Source organism: Eptatretus burgeri, chromosome 3, assembly GCF_056783735.1.
Source record: "Eptatretus burgeri isolate ZD-2024b chromosome 3, Ebu_testis_v1, whole genome shotgun sequence".
In the NCBI taxonomy this organism is placed as follows: Eukaryota; Metazoa; Chordata; class Myxini; order Myxiniformes; family Myxinidae; genus Eptatretus; species Eptatretus burgeri.
The window spans coordinates 113,635,626-113,654,960 of NC_140963.1; the positions used below are offsets into that span (position 1 = coordinate 113,635,626).

Sequence of the window (19,335 nt, forward strand, 5' to 3'; positions counted from 1 at the left end):
AGAGCAGCTTTATGTTCTTTTATAAGTAAAGTGTAAGTTCCTGACTGCGATTAAATTTCAACAACAGGAGAGTGACCAACTCAAATTCAACATTACACCTGGTTATCATATACAATATTGAACCAAAGTGTTTCATTGTAATTTTTCATGCTTTTGCAATGGATTTTTCAGTATTCTGCTTCATTTTATGCGTTAGTTCTGGCACGGCTCAAAATTGTCCCGCTAGTTATGTGACGACATTTTAAGTATCTGTGAGGTCGTTTTTCTCCGAGACTAATAGCACAGGGATGTTAACTTTTTGACTTGCATTTCATCATACTGCTATGATTTGAGAGCTTCATTCAGATTTGGCCAAATTATTTGGTTGGAGTTACTGCATATCATGTGGCAGAGGTTGGTTTTTAATCCTTGGCTCATGATCCATGTTCCCAGACTTTTTGATGGCGTTGATGTCGAGACTCTGTGGTGCCCAGGGAAGAAGCTGCAGCCCATTCCGTCTCTTCCAGACAGAGGTGGTTGTGGATGTGTGGCATGTACGATCTTTCTGAAGTAAATGCTGTATGTTCCTTACTGTAAAATGACTTGCTGGTATAGATGCAAAAGGATTTCTGAGGTGCAACAGTCCCAACTGACTCTGCACCAGGATGCACTGTAATGGTCATTTTCATTCACTACAAACATCCATTCCCTTCGGGAGCAACCTGAGGAGGGGGGCAGGTGGGTAATATGGAAGGTGGGGATGATATATTTTGTGCCGAGGTTAATAATCCCCCTGTCTGCAGCAGGGGTCAGTAAACCACTTCACTTGCACTGTGCCACATGTATAGGTGAAAGTCCTAAATCATCTACCCCCCACCACCACTAACAGGAGTGGTTGTTCCCATAACCTGACCCGAGGTATCACCAACATGTGCGTAAAATTTGCTGGAGATCGACCCAGTCCTGTTTTTTTTCTATGATTTGCACGCACGCACGCACGCCGCACAAATCTAATATGTAAAGCTGACTTTATATATTAGACTGACTGACTGATATTAAAGATTGGTACCTTTCAAGTGACGTAGAAAGGTGAAATTTTGCATGCCGGTGGACATCGAAGCTGATACACCGGGAAAAATCACAGAACCATCGGAAAACATCTGTAAATGAAAAATATATTAATAAATGAAAATAAACAAATGAAAATAAATAAGTGAAAAATCAAATGCAGGTGAGCGACCTGAGATAACGGGAAGCATGGTAATTTTCCGTGTCAACGGACATCGAAGCCGATACACCAGGAAAAATTACAAAACCATCGGAAATCGTCTGTAAATGAAAATATGAATAAATAAATAAAAAATTGAAAATATATCAATGCAAAAATCAAATGCAGGTGAGTGACCCAAGACAATGAAGAAGCATGGTTCGTTATTGCATACATACGTACAGATAATTGCCTCATTTAATATCAGGAGGATTCTACAGTGAGATTACAAAAAAGTAAAAATATGTGTGCTATCAAGCACAGTAGAATGTGGTATCTTCCAAAGAAATGTTTTACACTGATTCAAAAAAAAAATAGATTGTTTCTCATGAACTATCAGCCCTTGATGTGAGGTAATGGACCACTGGAGACAGAATATCACTTGGTGAATGTTTATTTTGGCCTTCATCCTTTCACTCTTCCTATTTTATATAAGGTTGGGTGACATTAGTGAAAGGGATTGCGGCCAAATGAATGTGTGCTTTTGTGCTGCTCTTGTAGATCATGGTAAGGTGTCCATGTGGCACAAGACTTGTTTGATGAACACGGCAGGAGGTTCGCAGGTCTCTTTTGTCCACAAATCCTTCTGGATATCTTACATGTTTACTAGTTTGCTGCATAAGTAGCCATTCACAAATTAACTTCCTCTTGGAAAAGTGAATGATTAGCACTCACTGGATGTCATGCACAATCTTGTAAACTGATTCCATGTTGCTGTTGTTATTCAGCCTGGACAGTAGTGTCCAACCAATTTGTAGATCCATTTATTTATATTAATATTTCTTATTATTGTTGATGTTAAATCGATTTTGATAAGGGTAGCATGCAATATTGACACTTTTTATATGGGGCCCATTGCATTAAAAACTGTCACATACTATGAAATATTGTTTCATTTATATTTACATGTGCTTGCTTGCTAAAGTTCACTCTTGCTTAAGTTCACATTTTCCACCCAAGTCGATTATAGTTTCATCAAAAAGTTTTTTTTTCTTTTTTCGATCATATACAATCAGAAGGCACAACAGGTAAGAAAGTAATATCGGTTGGTCTTGACGTTTTGGTTCAAGTTTATGTAAAATAACCTCCTTCACTGGAACACCAGGCCACACCCCGAAGCGTCACGGTGGGAGGAACATAAAGAGCCTGGAGTCGGTAAGGAAAGGAAAGGACAGGTATGCCGTATGTGTGAGGGTTGCTCTCGACAGGCTTGCTTGCTCGTTTTGGTGGCATGCATGACACAGAGCAATTGATGACATGCCCCATAGCTGGTAAGTCCATGTTATTTGTTTTGACTTGTTCATCCATGTTGAGTTTTGCACTTGTTTTCATTCTCAATGCTCATGGTAAATGTGTCTGCGCTGCCTTCTTGATTTTTAACTATTTTTGTCTGTCAAAACTTGGTAACATGCATTGGAAATGTGCCTTGTTGTCATTATACATCGCAATGCTTGAAAACTTTGAAAAACCACTTGGATTTCAGCACAAATTGCTGAAATGTTGCTGTTTGGTTGAAAGTAGTTTCATAGAAAAATATAAAGTATGCCTAATGACAGAATGAAGGGAATGCTAAGAAGCTAAGGGCAATAAGTATGCCTGGTGTTGGCTTAATTGTTATGGTGGTGGGCTTGAGATCCTCGGATCCTGAGTTCAAATCCCGCTCAGCTGTTGAATTAATATCAGGTGGGGTTGACTCTGCCTGCCATACTTCTGAGGTCGGCAAAATGAGTGCCAGCTTGCTGGTATCCTGTGTCCGAGTGGTGACCTGTCAAGGATTGTGTCCAACAGCCAAGGAGACTGCTAAGGCAGCACCAACGCTCTGCACAGAGTGTGGTCCCAATGGATGGATGAAGGACAATAACAGGCTTTTTAGTGGCTAATACCCTTATCACCAAACTTTACTGTGATCAATAAAACGTTAACCACTTCAAAACTTTTTTAACCTAAACATTGAGGAATAAAACAATAAATTATTGACAAATACACATCACAAATACACCCCCACGCACACATCATGTATTCATATGAAGTGTGAAGTTTTCAATGACGTTTCTGCAAGTTTTAACTGTTACTGTGCACATAAGCCTCATAAGCTGTGCGGAGACCATTCATTTTCCGCACCCAAACTGAGGACTCGTCTGAATTTTTGATGCAGAAAGGTAATTGTTTCATTGGCTGTATGTGGGTAGCACCGTCTTGCATGAACCACTGCCACCGGAGGGCTGCAGTGCTCATCGATTGTTTGAAGTCTTCATAAAAAGCATTGACAATCAACAGGTATCGTTCTTGATCGATGGTAACCGTTCTTCTGTTTTTGTCTTCAAACCGATTCGGCCCAAACACACCTCTGTCGCTGACAGCCACAAAAGCTGTGACTTTCCGACCCTTAAGCGACTTCTCTTCAACCTCATCTGGACATTGACTTCCCCAGAAAATGTTGTTGTGTGAATTGACAGCACCATTGATGTGAAAGTGTGCCTCGTCACTAAACCACACATCGCGAATCCAGTTTGGATTTGTCTCCAACTTCTGTTGCTTTGTCCCCATCCATCACACACAACGACTCTGCTGCTTTATCCCCATCAGTGAATTTATGGGCTGTTGTGATGTGGTGAGGAAAGAGGTTTAAATCTTGTTTCATTATTCTTCTGAGAACGCTGGAAGTGAGACCCAGTTCAGCCGATCTTTGTCGATGCGATTTCTTCAGACTTTGCATGACTGACACACAAACTCGTTCCATGTTTCCTTCACACCTACACTTCTTGGGTGACCAGATCTTCCCTTGTTAATGTTTGGAATCGTCGCTTCACTTTTGAACTTTTTTCACAAGTTTGCAAATGGCTGGCTTGCTTGGTTTGTTTCTGGGATATACTCCATATTCAGTACAGAACCTTGTCTGGACGGAAGCAATTGATTTGTTCTTGAAATACCACTTGGACAATGTTGATTCTTTGCTCCGTAAAAAACATCATTTTTTTCCATAGAATACTTTGGTTATGTTTGAATGACTTCTCCAAAGATCATTAATCACTCCTGAGAAACCCCAAAAAATTAAGATAATGACCAAAGGTGCAAAAGTCATTTGAAGCGGTTAACCTTTTATTGACACAAGCTGTACTTTTGTAATCAAACCTTTTAAAATTATTCCACAACAACCGATTTGAAAATTAGAACCAGAGTATGGGCGAGATGGTATTTTTAAAATTTAAACTCTTGTAATTAACTATTCTTTAAAAATTACCCCTGTGTGGGAGTGACGGTCATCTCTGCGAGAAAATATATAGCCTCTTGAAGGTAGGGCAGTTTTTGCAAACTTTGAAGTCACGTGACGCGAAAACGAAAGCGAATATCGAAAATCCGGCCTGACAAAATTTAGATATTGTCCCATAGATTTATATGCCACAATCAAGTTCAAGATCGCTTGAGAAATGTAGGAGGAGATCGATTTTGAAAATCGTCATTTTCGCATGAAAATCGTCATTTTCACATTTTTTGCCAACTTTGAAGTCACGTGACACGAAAACGAAAGCGAATATCGAAAATCCGGCCCGACCAAATTTAGATATTGTCCCATAGATTCATATGCTGCAATCAAATTCAAGATTGCTTGAGAAATGTAGGAGGAGATAGATTTTGAAAATTGTCATTTTTGCATTTTTTGCCAACTTTGAAGTCACGTGACACGAAAACGAAAGCGAATATCGAAAATCCGGCCCAACCAAATTTAGATATTGTCCCATAGATTCATATGCCACAATCAAATTCAAGATCGCTTGAGAAATGTAGGAGATAGATTTTGAAAATCGTCATTTTCGCATGAAAATCGTCATTTTCACATTTTTTGCCAAATTTGATGTCACGTGACACGAAAACAAAAGCGAATATCGAAAATCCAGCCTGATCAAAATTTAGATATTGTCCCATAGATTCATATGCCACAATCAAATTCAATATCGCTTGAGAAATGGCGGAGGAGATAGAATTTGAAAATCGTCATTTTCGCAACTTCAAAGGCCTCGTGACCTTGACCTTCGGTGACCTTGAAAGTCATACCATCGTGTACGTCTCATCGACCTCTATCAGGATCACTAATGACCAGATCTCCCGCTTCAACTTCATTGTGAACGGACAGACGGATGGACGGATTGTCACCTCTCCTCTCAACACGAATATTATTCGGTCATGCTCGAAGAGATAACCTAAAAAGAAAAGTACATTCACACCAAGATGTGCTTATTATAATCTGCTTCCAAGCAGTTAGAGGATTTGCACAATCTGATATCACATTTGAGACTCTTGTATGATGCAAATAATATTTTAATGGAGAAAACAAAGAGAATAATGTGGAATTGCTGCAGAACAAAATTAATATTTAAAAGACATTAAATATTTGTTAGCGGACATCTTTTTACTATATATGCAGATATGATGGAGGGGAAATTGTGAGCGATCTCAGACACAAATCACACACTCACATGCAGACAGAGACAGAAGACAACGCAGGACTTCACATCAGACAACCATGGCCATTGATTTTGGGGAAAATAGTGGTGGAACTTTTCTCCCCATGCAGTCAGTTGAGAACTTTTAGGGGGACATCTCTCTCCCAAAGGGATTCCAACCACGAGCGATGTCTCTTGCTTATCTACTATAAATGCAGAGCGTCAAGTGAGGAAGCAGCACATCCCATTACTCCTTCTTGGTCAGAACCTAACCACCAAACTCAGATGATCGGAGCAGATGAACTAACCACAATGCCAATGAGTCTGGTTGGTGGTGATTTGGGGGTAGGGGACCTGGGTTGCATTGGCACATCCCATCCAGGAGCTATTATTGACCATTATATGAAGTGCCAACATCGTGACACTTCCATCGTCGGTTAAGAATGTTTGCTACAGGGGTTATCCCAATGTACCCCAGTTGTGCCTCCTTCACATACTGTTTATACATCGGTCTGAACCTGTCTCACCACTAGCATGCAAAGTTACTCATTGGAACTCTGCCTTCACAATGCAATATGGCACTTCCAGAGCATCCTTGGTAATTATTTAACTTTAACCCAAAGAGAAAGCACCGCATGTGTTTTGAAAAACAGAACAAAGTGCATGTTATTTTGGCAATTCCATGCAAATTTTGTGGAAACCAAATCTTTCATTGGATAGAATCAGTGGAAATTTGATTGATGCTAACCACTGTCAGAAGCAATGAAAATCTGACGTTTTGGGCATTAGCCGTCACCCTTTGGCTTTGACGAAAGTTTAACAACCAAAATGTCAGCTTCTTGCTTCCCACGGTGGTCAGGATGCCTCGATCAACCTTCTGTTTATTCCATCCATTATTTTACACGTCCGCCGATGGAAAGCAACAGTAGCCTTCACGAGCAACACTAGTTATTCATCAAACCTTTCATTGTTCCGCTACAGTTGGCCCATGCAATGATGACACATTTACAATTGATTGAAAAGTTTGAATGTGTACGAAGCAACAATGTATACATATGCAGTAAGTTTGAGCAACACTAAACAACTTCAATGTGACCACCATTTTGTCAATGTACTTCCTGCAACTGAGAGATGATGACAACTACTCTGTGATGAAGGTCTTCATCAATTGAGTTGCACAATTGCATAATTTTCACACTCGTCTCTCTGAGTGCTTTGTTGCCTTTGTGTAAAGCCGATTTTCGTGAATCACCACACTTCATGGAACGTTTGGAGTCCAAAGTCCGACAAACCCGTTCTGGCGTGTAGACTGATGATTGCCAATGTATATTTGGTTCAAGAATTGCCTTCTTTTCAAAATTATCTGTGACGTCAAAGAATTGTGTTTCTTAATGGTGCCTCAATTGTCTCAAATGAAGCTCTGAAGTACTCATTCATTTCAACAGTCATGTTTCAGTTCAGTTAATACGTTAACACTGTACCACTCTTTTGTTTTGTTCAAAAATCGAATATGCCATGTTCAAAAATGCAATGATCAGCTGTAATCATCTTATGCTTTTTTTTTTCTTCTCATGAGTAAGTTGGAGTGAACACATTGCCTTGCTTTATTATAGGTTGTGTTTAGTGTTGAAAAAGTGAAGTACATGCAGTTCAATTTACACCATCTGTAGCTAATGCAAGCTTGCTAATCTTCCAGCTGGTAATCCAGACATGTTGACAAAGATTTCACGCTGCAAATGCAACGTGTAATTTTCAAGTAATCCTGATGCTGGAGCTAAAATACTTTCTTGTTATTGTACTTGTGGCTCACAACAAGGGCAAACTAGGTGAGTCACAGAGCACAGCTGAAGTACTCTTCACCATCCCAGTTATGGGTCATTGTTGGGGTTCGCACACCATGGGGTTTCCTTCCCTTTAGTGTACGTATGGTATGTTGTTCGTGTTTCCGAATCCAGCTCGTTCTCTCACGACTGCCACCCAAGATTTGCGCTTCACAAGTATGAACGATCGTACCGGTTGGCAACCAATCAAATGGATCTTTGTCAGTTGGGGTCTGTGACTTCTGAGTGACGTTACAGTGACCACATCAACAGCATAACGTTTTTGAAACTTGTATTTCAAAAAAACAGATACAATATCAAATGAGGAAGTTCACCATTACATACAATGTCCAACTCCGATTCCCGCGTTGAGTTGTTTCCGTCCGGTGTCTCTGTCCTGCCGGCTCAACTTACGCATGTTCATCTCGTCCACCAGGGCTGTTGAATGATTGAGTCTTGTCGCATTGTTCTCTCTCGTACACTGGCCCATCCAGGGTGATTGAAGAGCTCAAAGGAATTATTTCCCGACACAATCTTCATGAGTTTTAATCAACCTGATTACAATCGGCGTCACGCGTTAACAACCATTCTGGACATTAACACCTCGTTCACTCATCCGAGTTAAATTGAGCATGGGACGATGGAAACGCACAGCTCGCCACATGTCACCTGTTTTCCTACACCTCCCTCTCGCGGGTTTATATTGCAACACAGAACAATCCCGTGCCTTCCACCAAATGTGATTCTTGTCCATACTTGAAGTTTTTTGTCTAAGAATGTTCCAGTATCTTCACGAATCTCACCAAGCAGTTTACAGTAAAATACTACCATGGACAGTCAAAATTAGCTCATTACATTAAGCAGTTTATGTTACAATTTATCGATCCGTGCTACATGAAACTTATAACAGATAACCGTCAATTTTAAACGTCATGCATAGGCATTTACTAATGCTTATCCACAAATACCACAATATCAAGCTTTTAACTGACAGTCATGCTGCTGACACCAAACAGCCCAAAAGGTTTTGGCAATGTTATATATTCAGTCACTTGATTCTCAATTTTATCTCAACATGCACTACATGGCAAAAAGAATGTGGACACCTGCTTGTCCAACATCTCATTCCAAAATCATGGGCATTAATATGGAGTTGGTCCTCCCTTTGCTCCGATAACAGCCTCTGCTATTCTGGGAAGGCTTTCTCCGAGATGTTGGAACATTGCTGTGGGGATTTGCTTCCATTCAGGCATCAGCATTAGTGAGGTCGGGCACTGATGTTGGGCGATTAGGATTGGCTCACAGTCGGCGTTCAAATTCATCACAAAGGTGTTCGATTGGGTTGATGTCAGGGCTCTGTGCAAGCCAGTCAAGTTCTTACACACTGATCTCGACAAACCATTTCTGTATGGACCTCACTTTGTACACGGGGGCATCGTCGTGCTGAAACAGGAACGGGCCTTCCCAAAACTGTTGCCACAAAGGTGGAAGCACATAATCATCTAGAATGTCATTGTATGTTATCACGTTAAGATTTCCCTTCACCGGAACTAAGGGGCCGAGCCCAGACCGTGAAAATCAGCCCCAGACAATTATTCCTCCTCTACCAAACTTTACAGTTGGCACGATGCATTTGGGCAGGCAGCCTTCTCCTGGCATCCGCCAAATTCAGATTCATCCGTCAGACTGCCAGATGGTGAAGCGTGATTCATCACTCCAAAGAACGCATTTCCACTGCTCCAGAGTCCCAATGGCGGTGAGCTTTACACCACTCCATCTGACGCTTGTAATTGTGCATGGTGATCTTCAGCTTCCGTGCGGCTGCTCGGCCAAGGAAATCCATTTCATGAAGGTCTCGACGAACAGTACTTGTGCTGATGTTGCTTCCACAGTCAGTTTGTAACTCGTTAGTGAATGTTGCAACCGACGACAGATGATTTTTCTGCACTACGCATTTCAGCACTTGGCGGTTCCGTTCTGTGAATTTGTGTGGCCTACCACTTCGTGGCTGAGCTGTTGTTGCTCCTCGGCGTTTCTACTTCACAATAACAGCACTTGCAGATGACCGGGGCAGCCCAAGCAGGGCAGAAATTTAACGAACTGACTTGTTGGAAAGGTGGCATCCTATGACGGTGCCACATTGAAAGTCACTGAGCTCTTCAGTATGGCCCATTCCACTGCCAATGTTTGTCTATGGAGGTTGCATGGCTGTGTGCTTAATTTTTTCAGACAAATCCAACCTCCGCTGCCCAATCTTGCACCACCATTTTGTGCTGGGTGGTATAAGTAGCTCAAAGCTTTGGCTCTGAGTGAAACCAGAAGTGCAACACAATTAACCTTTTTGAAGTCCATGAAATATGCAATTTAAATTGATCGATTAACTTAAACTTTTCCTGTCACTGTGGATGGACGCTTTTGCTGGTATATATGCAGTACAGTAATTTTGTTCACTCTTCTGCAAAGGTGAATTTAAAAGCACCACAATATATTCATTGGTATAATCAGGTGACATTATCCTTCATGTCTCTTGAAGTCACTTAAAACTCTTACTTTCAGAAACTTAAATGCACACTTTGAACACATCCATCAGAAACTTATTGATGGTAGTTTGTAATCGAGGTCTTTAATCTGTGCCCAGTACTCATGGAGCCATTTTGACAGCAAATTTGCAAACTCACTTATAACTATTCTCTTTATCCATTAATTATGTTTTTCACCTGTCCACCTTGTGACTTTTCTCATCACTGGGGATGGATACTTATTGTCCCAATTTTTTTTTTATCCTATCTCAGAATTTTTATGCTTTTTATATCTACACACACTTTTTCATCCATTTATTCAAGATGATGGCTCATTGTCAACTCATGTCATCCCCACAATGTTTTCCACTTTCACCAATTGTTGCTGTTTGTACTTGTATGATCAAGGTCCTTCTTGCCCAGTTGCTCAGTTTGGTCAGACGGTCAGCTCCAGCAAGAGTTTGGATAGTTCCATATTCTTTCCCATTTCCTAATCATGGAGCTCACTGTGCTCTTGGGAACTTGAAACACTCTAGAAATTGTTTTATACCCTTCCCCAGATGGATGCCTCCTAACAATTTTTTTAATGGACATTTCCTTGGACATAATGGTAGAGTTTCTGCTCTGACATGTACTGTCAACTGTGGGACCTTGTATAGAAAGGTGTGTTTCTTGTCCAATCAATTGAATTGGCAACAGGTGGACTTCAATCAAGTTCTAGAGAGATCTCAAGGATGATAAAAGGAAATTGGATGCACCTGAGCTCAAGTTGGAGTGTCATAGCAAAAGGGTTTTGAATACCTATTGACCCAAGACATTTCATATTTTCATTTTTAATTGATTTGTAAAAATTTCTATGAAAAAAAATTCCACTTTTACATTATGGGGTATGATGTGTAGATCAGTGACAAAAAAAACAAGTCAATTTAATACATTTTAAATTCATACTGTAACACAGCAAAATGTGAAAAAGTAATGAGGTGTGAACACTTTTTGAAGGTACTGCATAAAAAAAAAAATATATATATATATGATTAAGTCACATGTCAGGAAAAAGTCCTTGCTGTGACAGAGCTCATTTTAGGTGCATATAAGGAAAGGAATATGCAGCGAATAAGGATTTCTTACAGCATCCCCTTATTCTGCAGGAATTTGGCAAGTGAAGTCGTGGGGTCTGTGCACAGCACTTGGGCAGGCATGCTTTGTTTGCAGAAGAGGCAAATAAGTCGGTGACATAATGGTGGTCCATGATGGATTATGTTTTTGTGAAACATAATGTTTTCATTGGCTTGTTTGGAAGCACCTCCTTTAATGGCAGAAACCAATTTGATTAATACAATGCACATTTATGTGCAAGGATCACTATTGGCCATTCTTACCTGCTTCATATTCGTATACCTTGCCTTGTCAACTTCACTTCCCATTTCATTGCTAAAGTCACCATCCATGGACATCAACAACTTCAACAGTTAGAGCCTGATCTCTCTTTTTTTCATTATCTGAAATTTGGAAATGCAATGTTGTCGATTAGCTTCAAGTGTGCCTGCAACAGCAATCGTTGCTGGAACACTTTTCGCCCAGATTTTAGCACACTCACAGCATGCAACTTGTCAAATCTCAACCAATATTCCTTGAAATGCTGATGAAGGTTTGACAATGACAATGATCATGGTCTTTTAAGATTTCGACAGAGCAATTGCCAATAACATTCTTCTCATCCGTCCTAACAACCTGGTTTTAGTATCATCGTGCTGCTCTTGAATTGTTGAAGTTTCCATCGCAAATCAGATGTAAACATTGGTCTTGCTGGAAAATTTTCTTGATCGATATTTGAAACAAATTAAGTTTACCAAGCTTTACCAACCGCAGCTTCAATTAATTAATAGGTTATTACAGCTAATAGGATTTTTAAGTTGTCTTCTCTGGAGGATAAAATTTACAAACTAAAAATGGTGGTATTAACACTGTCCAGAAATTTAGTGAGGCCTCATGTCGAATAAATATTGTGTACTGTTTTGGTCTCTACATCTGATGAACCCAAGAGATGGCTTAGCTCCGGGTGACTAGATTGATTCTGGGGGCGAGCTTGATTAAGCTATGAGGAGCGGTTGAGAGAGAAGGGACTTTATACATTAGAGAAGAGGCGATTACGAGGGTATCAGATAGAAATTTAAGATAATGGAGGGTTTGGGAAAAATAAATGCAGAAGAGTTTTTCAACAGAATAGACATTGATTGGACCAGATGCCATCGCCTGAGAGTAAAGAAGGGGAGAGTTAAGACAGGATGTAAGTAGTAAGGCAGGGGTCTTTCATTCAAAGAGTTGTTAATGCATGGAATGGTCTCCCTGGAAAGGAGGCAGCAGACATAGTAGATAAGTTTCAATTGGAATTAGACAGGTACCGAGAAGCATTGGAGATAGAGGGCGAAAGGGATATTGGCCGGACTTGTCGCTAGCTTGCATATGGAGAGGTAATTGTGTACATGTGTGATGTCTGTGAGAGAGCCTCATCAAGGGATAGTGTGTAGTCGGTGTATATTATTCACTCTAAAACCACCTTCCCCCACTCCATTGTCACGTTGAACACTGGTGATATCCCTGAGTCTGGCACACTTTTCTCCCCGGTGAAAATTCAATGATCTCCCCCAATGAAATGAAATTGTTAACTTGATGGATTTATTTATTTTGATGTTTGTGTAGCGCAGGCATGATGGGCCGATTGACCTCCCCCTGCATCTAATTTCCTTGTTGTTTCTCTTCTGTTTGTGCTATGCTGTTTTCTCATTGAGGTGAAAAACGTGATTTACTTTTTGATAATAGAGTATATTCAAAAAAATTTTTTTTATTTGATAATAACATACTGTACATACAAGTCCATATATGATCCAAATAATTTCCCATCAAACTAGAACGACACTCAGTAGAGCGTGCACATACCTCTGCCAGGCTGAACCGTTTGTGTTGTATCACATTCATAGGCCGGATCTGCATCCGAACTTTAACCAAAATCTAATCGACTTGTTCTTGTGACCTACCAAACTTATCCATCTAGTTTTGTCATAACACTTCCATAACTTTTTGAGATATCATGCTTTATATCAATTTTGGCACCATCTCTTAATGGTGAAGAATCAATTAAACAATTCTTGTATATGGATCCGGATCCGGATCCGGATCGACACCAAAATCTAATCAATTTGGCCTCATCACACACCCAACCTGCACATCCAAAAAAAAAAAATTGCATACATCGTCGAGGCTCGTGGAAGAGATATAATTATTGCACTGAATTGATCAGGCCACAAGACGACAAAAGCAACAGTTGAGAGAGGGGGGAAACACCAAGAGCAGAGTTGAAGACCAAGATAAAGTCAGACCTGGACAAACAATTGGTCTGGTGGGGAATGAGGAGCAGGAGAGGATTCCTAGGGTGGACAAGATGGATACCGAAGGAAACTCTCAGGAGTGAAAACTGGAAATTTGGAAGGAGGGATTGGGGTGGTGTTGGTGTTGCGGGTGGAGGGGGTTAACGATGGGAGAAAAGATCATGGCTTTTGATTGGGGACAATCTGATATGGTGGCGAACAGCTGTCTTGAAGACCTGGAGGTTTTGTTTGAATCCCTCCGTAACTTCTTGAGATATCCTGCTCACAGACGGACAAACAGGGGTGAAAACATAACCTCAATCCACTTTCGGTGGTTGAGGTAATTGAGTTGACGCATATCTGCCACGGCTCTCTCTGGACCTGAAAATGTTGAATCCATTGCAGAACCAAAATGTGATGATTTAGAGGCTTTTCAGTTGCCCTGTCCTAAAGACATATGTCATAAACCTTCCTTTATTTATTCCAAATGGGCTTCCACCTGTTGACTGATCAAATTTATGCATCATAGTGCATCACCTCTGTTGCAGCCCATACCTTTGGATTTGAGAGTAACTTCTGGAACGACTGCCTCACATGACTGACAGGCTCACTCTACTGGGGAAGTTGTTTGGGTTGGCCTGTTGAACTGAAGCCCTTTGTGTCCTGTTACACCCTTTTGTCATTGTAGGCTCATTTCTCTTGTTTGACAAAGGAAGTCCATCCATCCATTGGGACCATACTCTGTGCAGAGCATTGGTGCTGTCTCAGCAGTTTCCTTGGCTATTGGGTACAATCATGGATGAGTCGCCATTCCGACACAGGATACCAGCAAACTGGCACTCATTTTGCCGACCTCAGAAGAATGACAGGCAGAGTCAACCCCACCAGGTATTAATTCAACAGCTCAGTGAGATTTGAACTCAGGGTCCTAGGATCCCAAGCACACCACCATAACCATTAAGTCAACACCAGGTATATGACAAAGGAAGTAAGCTACCTTAACTATGTAATCAGTCGCTGAGACCTGTAGCAGGTACTACCAACCATGGCAGCTGGAACTACTACTTGTGGGGCAGATATGACAACACTCTGTATCATGCTGGCCTCTTCTGAATGAATTGTAACTGCAATTTGATGAATGTGTCAATGGCATAAAGTCAAAACATCATCAATCCACATTTGGGCTTTTCTTTTTGAAAATATGTCGTCGTGAGTGGAGCCCCCACACAAAACCGCAAGCGATCTCAGATGGGAACTGCACGCGCTGGGATCTCATCCCAAGAGACAAACTATAAGGTTGAATTTATGTGCTGAAGTTAGGTGTGAACCACAAACGAAATGTTGGCTGCAGCTAAATGTGCTCCTTCTTAATTAATGCAGTGGAGTTTAGTTCTATTTGTTACAATATCAAGAGTGAAACAGAAGCAAATGCAGCATTTGGAGAGAGTGTGTGCGATGAATAATGCTGGCCAGATCCTACAAAGAGATGTGGAAAGAGTAATTAAATAGATTATTAAATGGGAAAAATGAGAGGGCATGACTGAGGCATGGAGCATCGAAGGTCCAAGAGGGAGGTTCATGAGGAGGAGGTTAGAAAAGCACTTGACAAAATGAAAAGTGGAAAGCTCTGTGGACCATCTGAATTTATGGTCGAATGAGTGAAGGCATTCGTGCTTGGGGGAGTAAAGTGAATGGTGGAGTTGATTCGAAAGTTGGGGAATGAGGAGATGATATCGGATGATTGGAGGAAAAGTATAATAATACCAATTTTCAAATAAAAAGGAGATACCATGGACTGTGGAAACGACAGAGGGGTCAGATTGATGGGGCATGCAATTAAGGTACAAGAGAGGATTGTAGATGAAAGGTTGAGGGAGATTGTGAAAATAGAAGAGATGTATGGATTCATGCAAAGAATGGCAACAGTGGATGTGATTTTCATCATGAGACAGATTGAGGAAAACATGCTGGGAGGAAATATGAAACTGTGCTGTGCATTCATAGATCGAGAGAAGGCAAATGATCAGATGTAAAAATAGGAGCAATACCCCTGGGAGCTCACCTGGTAGAATAGAATAATGATGCTGAGGAGGAAGTCAACGTGGGACAGAATCAGCAAAATGTACCAGTGAAACCATGTTATTGGCTTTATTTATTTATTTTAATGCCGTGAACAAACTTTAGCACGTCGCAGATGATGAAGGTTGTGGTCAGGTTTCATCAAAATTGTGTGCCCCGTTTTTACTTACGAAATCTAAAGATTTCGTAAGTATATTGATGCCTTCCGTTTCTGTTTGTTTGTTTGTTTGTTTGTATGCACGATAACTCGAGAACGGAAGAAGCTACCAATGTCAAATTACACCACATGATTCAGGAGGGTGATGGCTAGTGCTGATTCGATTTTGGTCAAAATCGGTCAAAGGTCAAGGTCACAGTGAGGTCAAATATTTGATTTTTGATGGTTTGGTACAGATAACTCGAGAACGGAAGAAGCTACCAATGTCAAATTACACCACGTGATTCAGGAGGGTGATGGCTAGTGCTGATTAGATTTTGGTTAAAATCGGTCAAAGGTCAAGGTCACAGTGAGGTCAAACATCCAAAACATTCGATTTTTCATGGTTTGGTACAGAATCATCTAAGAAACTTCTGGTTTGCGTCGCTACATTCTCGAGAGACAGCTTTTATGAGACAAGGTCAGTGGTCAAGTTGACGATTTCGTAAGTACCAGTCTATGACTGCTTGTTTTTTTGTTTGTTTGTTTTTTTTTAATGCCGTGAACAAACTTGAGTTGAAACGTATCAAATATAATTTTAGCCAAGTATGGTCACAACTCCATCAGCAGTTTTTCAGGAGTTGCAAGTGTTGATGGACTCACTGACTAACTGACTGACTGACTGACTGACTGACTGACTGAAGGATTGATGGACTGACAACGCATCATCCCATAAGCTCCCCAGAACTACGTTCCAAGTGAGCAAAAATAAGTGGTGTGTATTGGTGTTTCAGAAAGAAGGGGGTAGTGGAAAAGTTTGTTGGAATTGCGATGGAAATGTATAGGGGTCAGCTCTATGGTAAGGACAGTAAAAGGAGACTCACAACATTGTAAAGTGGAGAATGGTCTGCACCACGATTCTGCACGAAGGTCCTTCCGTTTTGTGACGGTGATTGCTGTGCTGAGTGACCTCAGAGATCAAGAACTGTGAGAGATCCTGTTCACAGATGACTTCGCCACAATAGCAGAATCAAAGGAAGAATGACAGAGAAGAGTGTTGGAATGGCAAGAGAGCTTAAAGAGGCAGGTGTTGAGAATTAATTGTGGGAAGACAGAGGTTATGGTGTGTAACGAGGTTAGAACAGAGAGGGTCAGGATTGTCGACAGTAGAGGTGAAGAGCTGAAACAAATGGACAAATTCAAATACCTTTGCTCAGCATAAAAGGAAAATGGAGGTTGTCAACTAGAACTCCGGGACAGAGTGAGGGCAGCATGGATGAAGTGGAAGGAGGTTAATGGTGTCATATATGATGGAAGGATACTGAGATAATTGAAGGTAAGGATCTACAAGATATTGATCAGCCAGTAATAATGTATGTTACATACAGAGACATGGGCTTGAAGAAAAAGGGAAGAGGAGATACTGAAGAGGACAGAGATGAGAATGCTTAGGTGGATTCTCCGAATATCACAAAGAGAGCGGATGAGGAATGAGGAAAAAGCCAAGAGAGCCGGAGTTACATGATTACAGAAAAGATTGGAGAGGCTAGGTATTGCAGTGGTTTGTGCACCTGATGAGAAGATCGCATGAGGTCAGGTGTGGGAGCATGCACGAGAGCAGCACGTCGCTGCGTCCACTTTCCGCTGCTACTCCAGGGGCCTCCATCTGGCCATCCCCCAGGCAGAAGCCTGGCCCACACCTATCTCCTTGAGATGCTGATCAACCTGCTGCAACCATGAAGCACATGGTTGGCCCATTGGCCTCCTCCACTCATGAGACTCGCTTGCTGATAGAATCTGGTGAGCAGGATCAGCGATCAGAAAATGAGCCACGTGTCCAAACAGCCGCAGCTGATGTTCACGGTTAATGCAGGGAATCTCATTTGAGTCTCTCTCAGCAACCGCTCATTGGACAAAAAGTCCAACCAGTGTAGCAAAGGATTCTCCAAAGAGACCTGGTACCAAAGGAATTAAGCTTCCGTCTCAGATCCCTGGTCAGAGTCGAAGTCTCACATCCATAGAGCAAGACCGGAAGCACCAAGGACCTGAAGACTCGGACTTTCATCCTCCCACACATGCATCGGCAGCACCACACTCCATGAACAAGTGAATCCATGACTCCCCAGGCCATCCCAAACGTCTGTTGACCTCTGGCTCACAGCCAGCAGATACATGAATATCACTGCCAAGGTAAGTGAATCTCTCCATGACCTCAACATCCTCACCACAAACAGGCACAGATAGGACAGCAGCATCCAATATCATTCAAAGCCTGGATATTAGTTTTGACCCAGGAAACCCGTAATCCCAGTGGCTCCGACTCCTCATTCAGCACCACGAGGGCCCCCAAAAGGATATCTAGAGTCTCTGCAAAGATGACTGCATCATCTGCGAAATTAAGGTCAGAGATCTTGACATTACCAAATGATGCACTGCAGCTTGATCTCTCCGACATCCTCCCCAGAATCCAGTCCATACAAGTGCTGAAAAGAAGTGGGGGCCAGTACACATCCCTGACGAACTCCAGTAGCAACTGGAAATAAGTCAGAGATTGTACCACCACATCTCACTGCACTCTCAGTACCAGAGTATCGTTCAGACATCAGATTGATCAGTTTTGGTGACAACCCACAAACACCAAGATTCCTCCAGAGGACATCCCGATTCACTGACTCAAACACTTTACAGAGATCAACATACGCTGCAAGCAGCCCCTGCTGAAACTCTCACCTGCATTCAGTGAGGACCCGAACAGCAAGGATACGGTCAATCATCGACCTCTTTGGTGTAAAGCCTGACTGTCCTGGGCGTTGGTGCTCAAGCAGACGGTGGCGAACCCTCTTAAGAATTAGTTGAACAAAGACCGTGCCTGGCACTGAGAGCAGTGTCACCCATTGGAAGTTGCTGGAGATCATCCTTCCCTTTCCAGAGAGGGACAACAAAGCCCCTTTTCTAGTCAGTTGGGATGATGCCTGTGTTCCAGGCAGATCACAGAACTGCATGTGATGACATGAATATAGCATTTACACCAGCCTTCAGAAGTTTAGCGTGGATGCCACAGATCCCAGGAGATTTACACCATTTCAACCGGTTCACCACAGCCTGTGTTTCCACAAACGAAGGTGGACCACAGTTGATTGGATGGTCAGCAACAGGGATTTTAACACCCCTGACGTCCAACTCGACAGCTGTTGGATCAGCCTGGTAAAACCGCTCAAAGTAACCAGTCCAGTGGGCCTTCACTTCAGACTCCTCTGTCAAGAGCCCGCCAGCCTCTGCTCTAAATGCAGTTCACCGAGGGACAGGCTTGGACAAACGCAATGCACCAATTTCCCTGGAAGCAGGACGAGAATCATTTGACCACATGTGATGCTCGACCCCCTCACAGATTCCTCGCACATAGGCCTCCTTGTCCACCCTTAGCGTACATACAGTTTAACGCCTTAGCTCCCTGAACAACTCAGCTCTGCCATTCATTCTTGCCCTGCGACTCTGATTAATGGTATCCAGTGTCCCTTGAGAGACAAAATTCTTCTTCGTTCTGCGGTGAGTTCCAAGACATCCACCGGGGACATCAAGGATGGTGGTCTTGAAAGCACTCCACAACTCTTAAGGATCTCTTAAAGCACCCAGACCCCACAAATCTCCACTCGGCCTGTTCGCAAACTCCTCAGCTAACCTCTCATCCTTGAGCTTGCCAACATCCAGCCTAGGCTGGGATGGTACCA

At 42.0% G+C, this 19,335-nt stretch overlaps 1 protein-coding gene and 1 long non-coding RNA gene across 2 annotated transcripts in view; one reads left to right on the forward strand and one right to left on the reverse strand.

Annotated features, from left to right (window-relative positions):
• Positions 1-529: 529 nt before the first annotated feature.
• Positions 530-1,268, reverse strand: LOC147030765 (uncharacterized). Its single transcript, XR_015056502.1, has 3 exons — positions 1,220-1,268; positions 1,049-1,139; positions 530-701 (listed from the first exon to the last, which is right to left on the reverse strand). It is a non-coding gene; the product is annotated as an uncharacterized LOC147030765 (long non-coding RNA).
• Positions 1,269-2,391: 1,123 nt separating this feature from the next.
• LOC147030766 (tensin-1-like) overlaps positions 2,392-19,335 on the forward strand; it is a 434,197-nt gene continuing 417,253 nt past the window's right edge. The window contains exon 1 of the mRNA XM_085875172.1: positions 2,392-2,517. Within this exon, the coding sequence (XP_085731298.1) occupies positions 2,504-2,517 (14 nt within the window). The 5' untranslated portion in view covers positions 2,392-2,503. The remainder of the gene's footprint in view (positions 2,518-19,335) is intronic.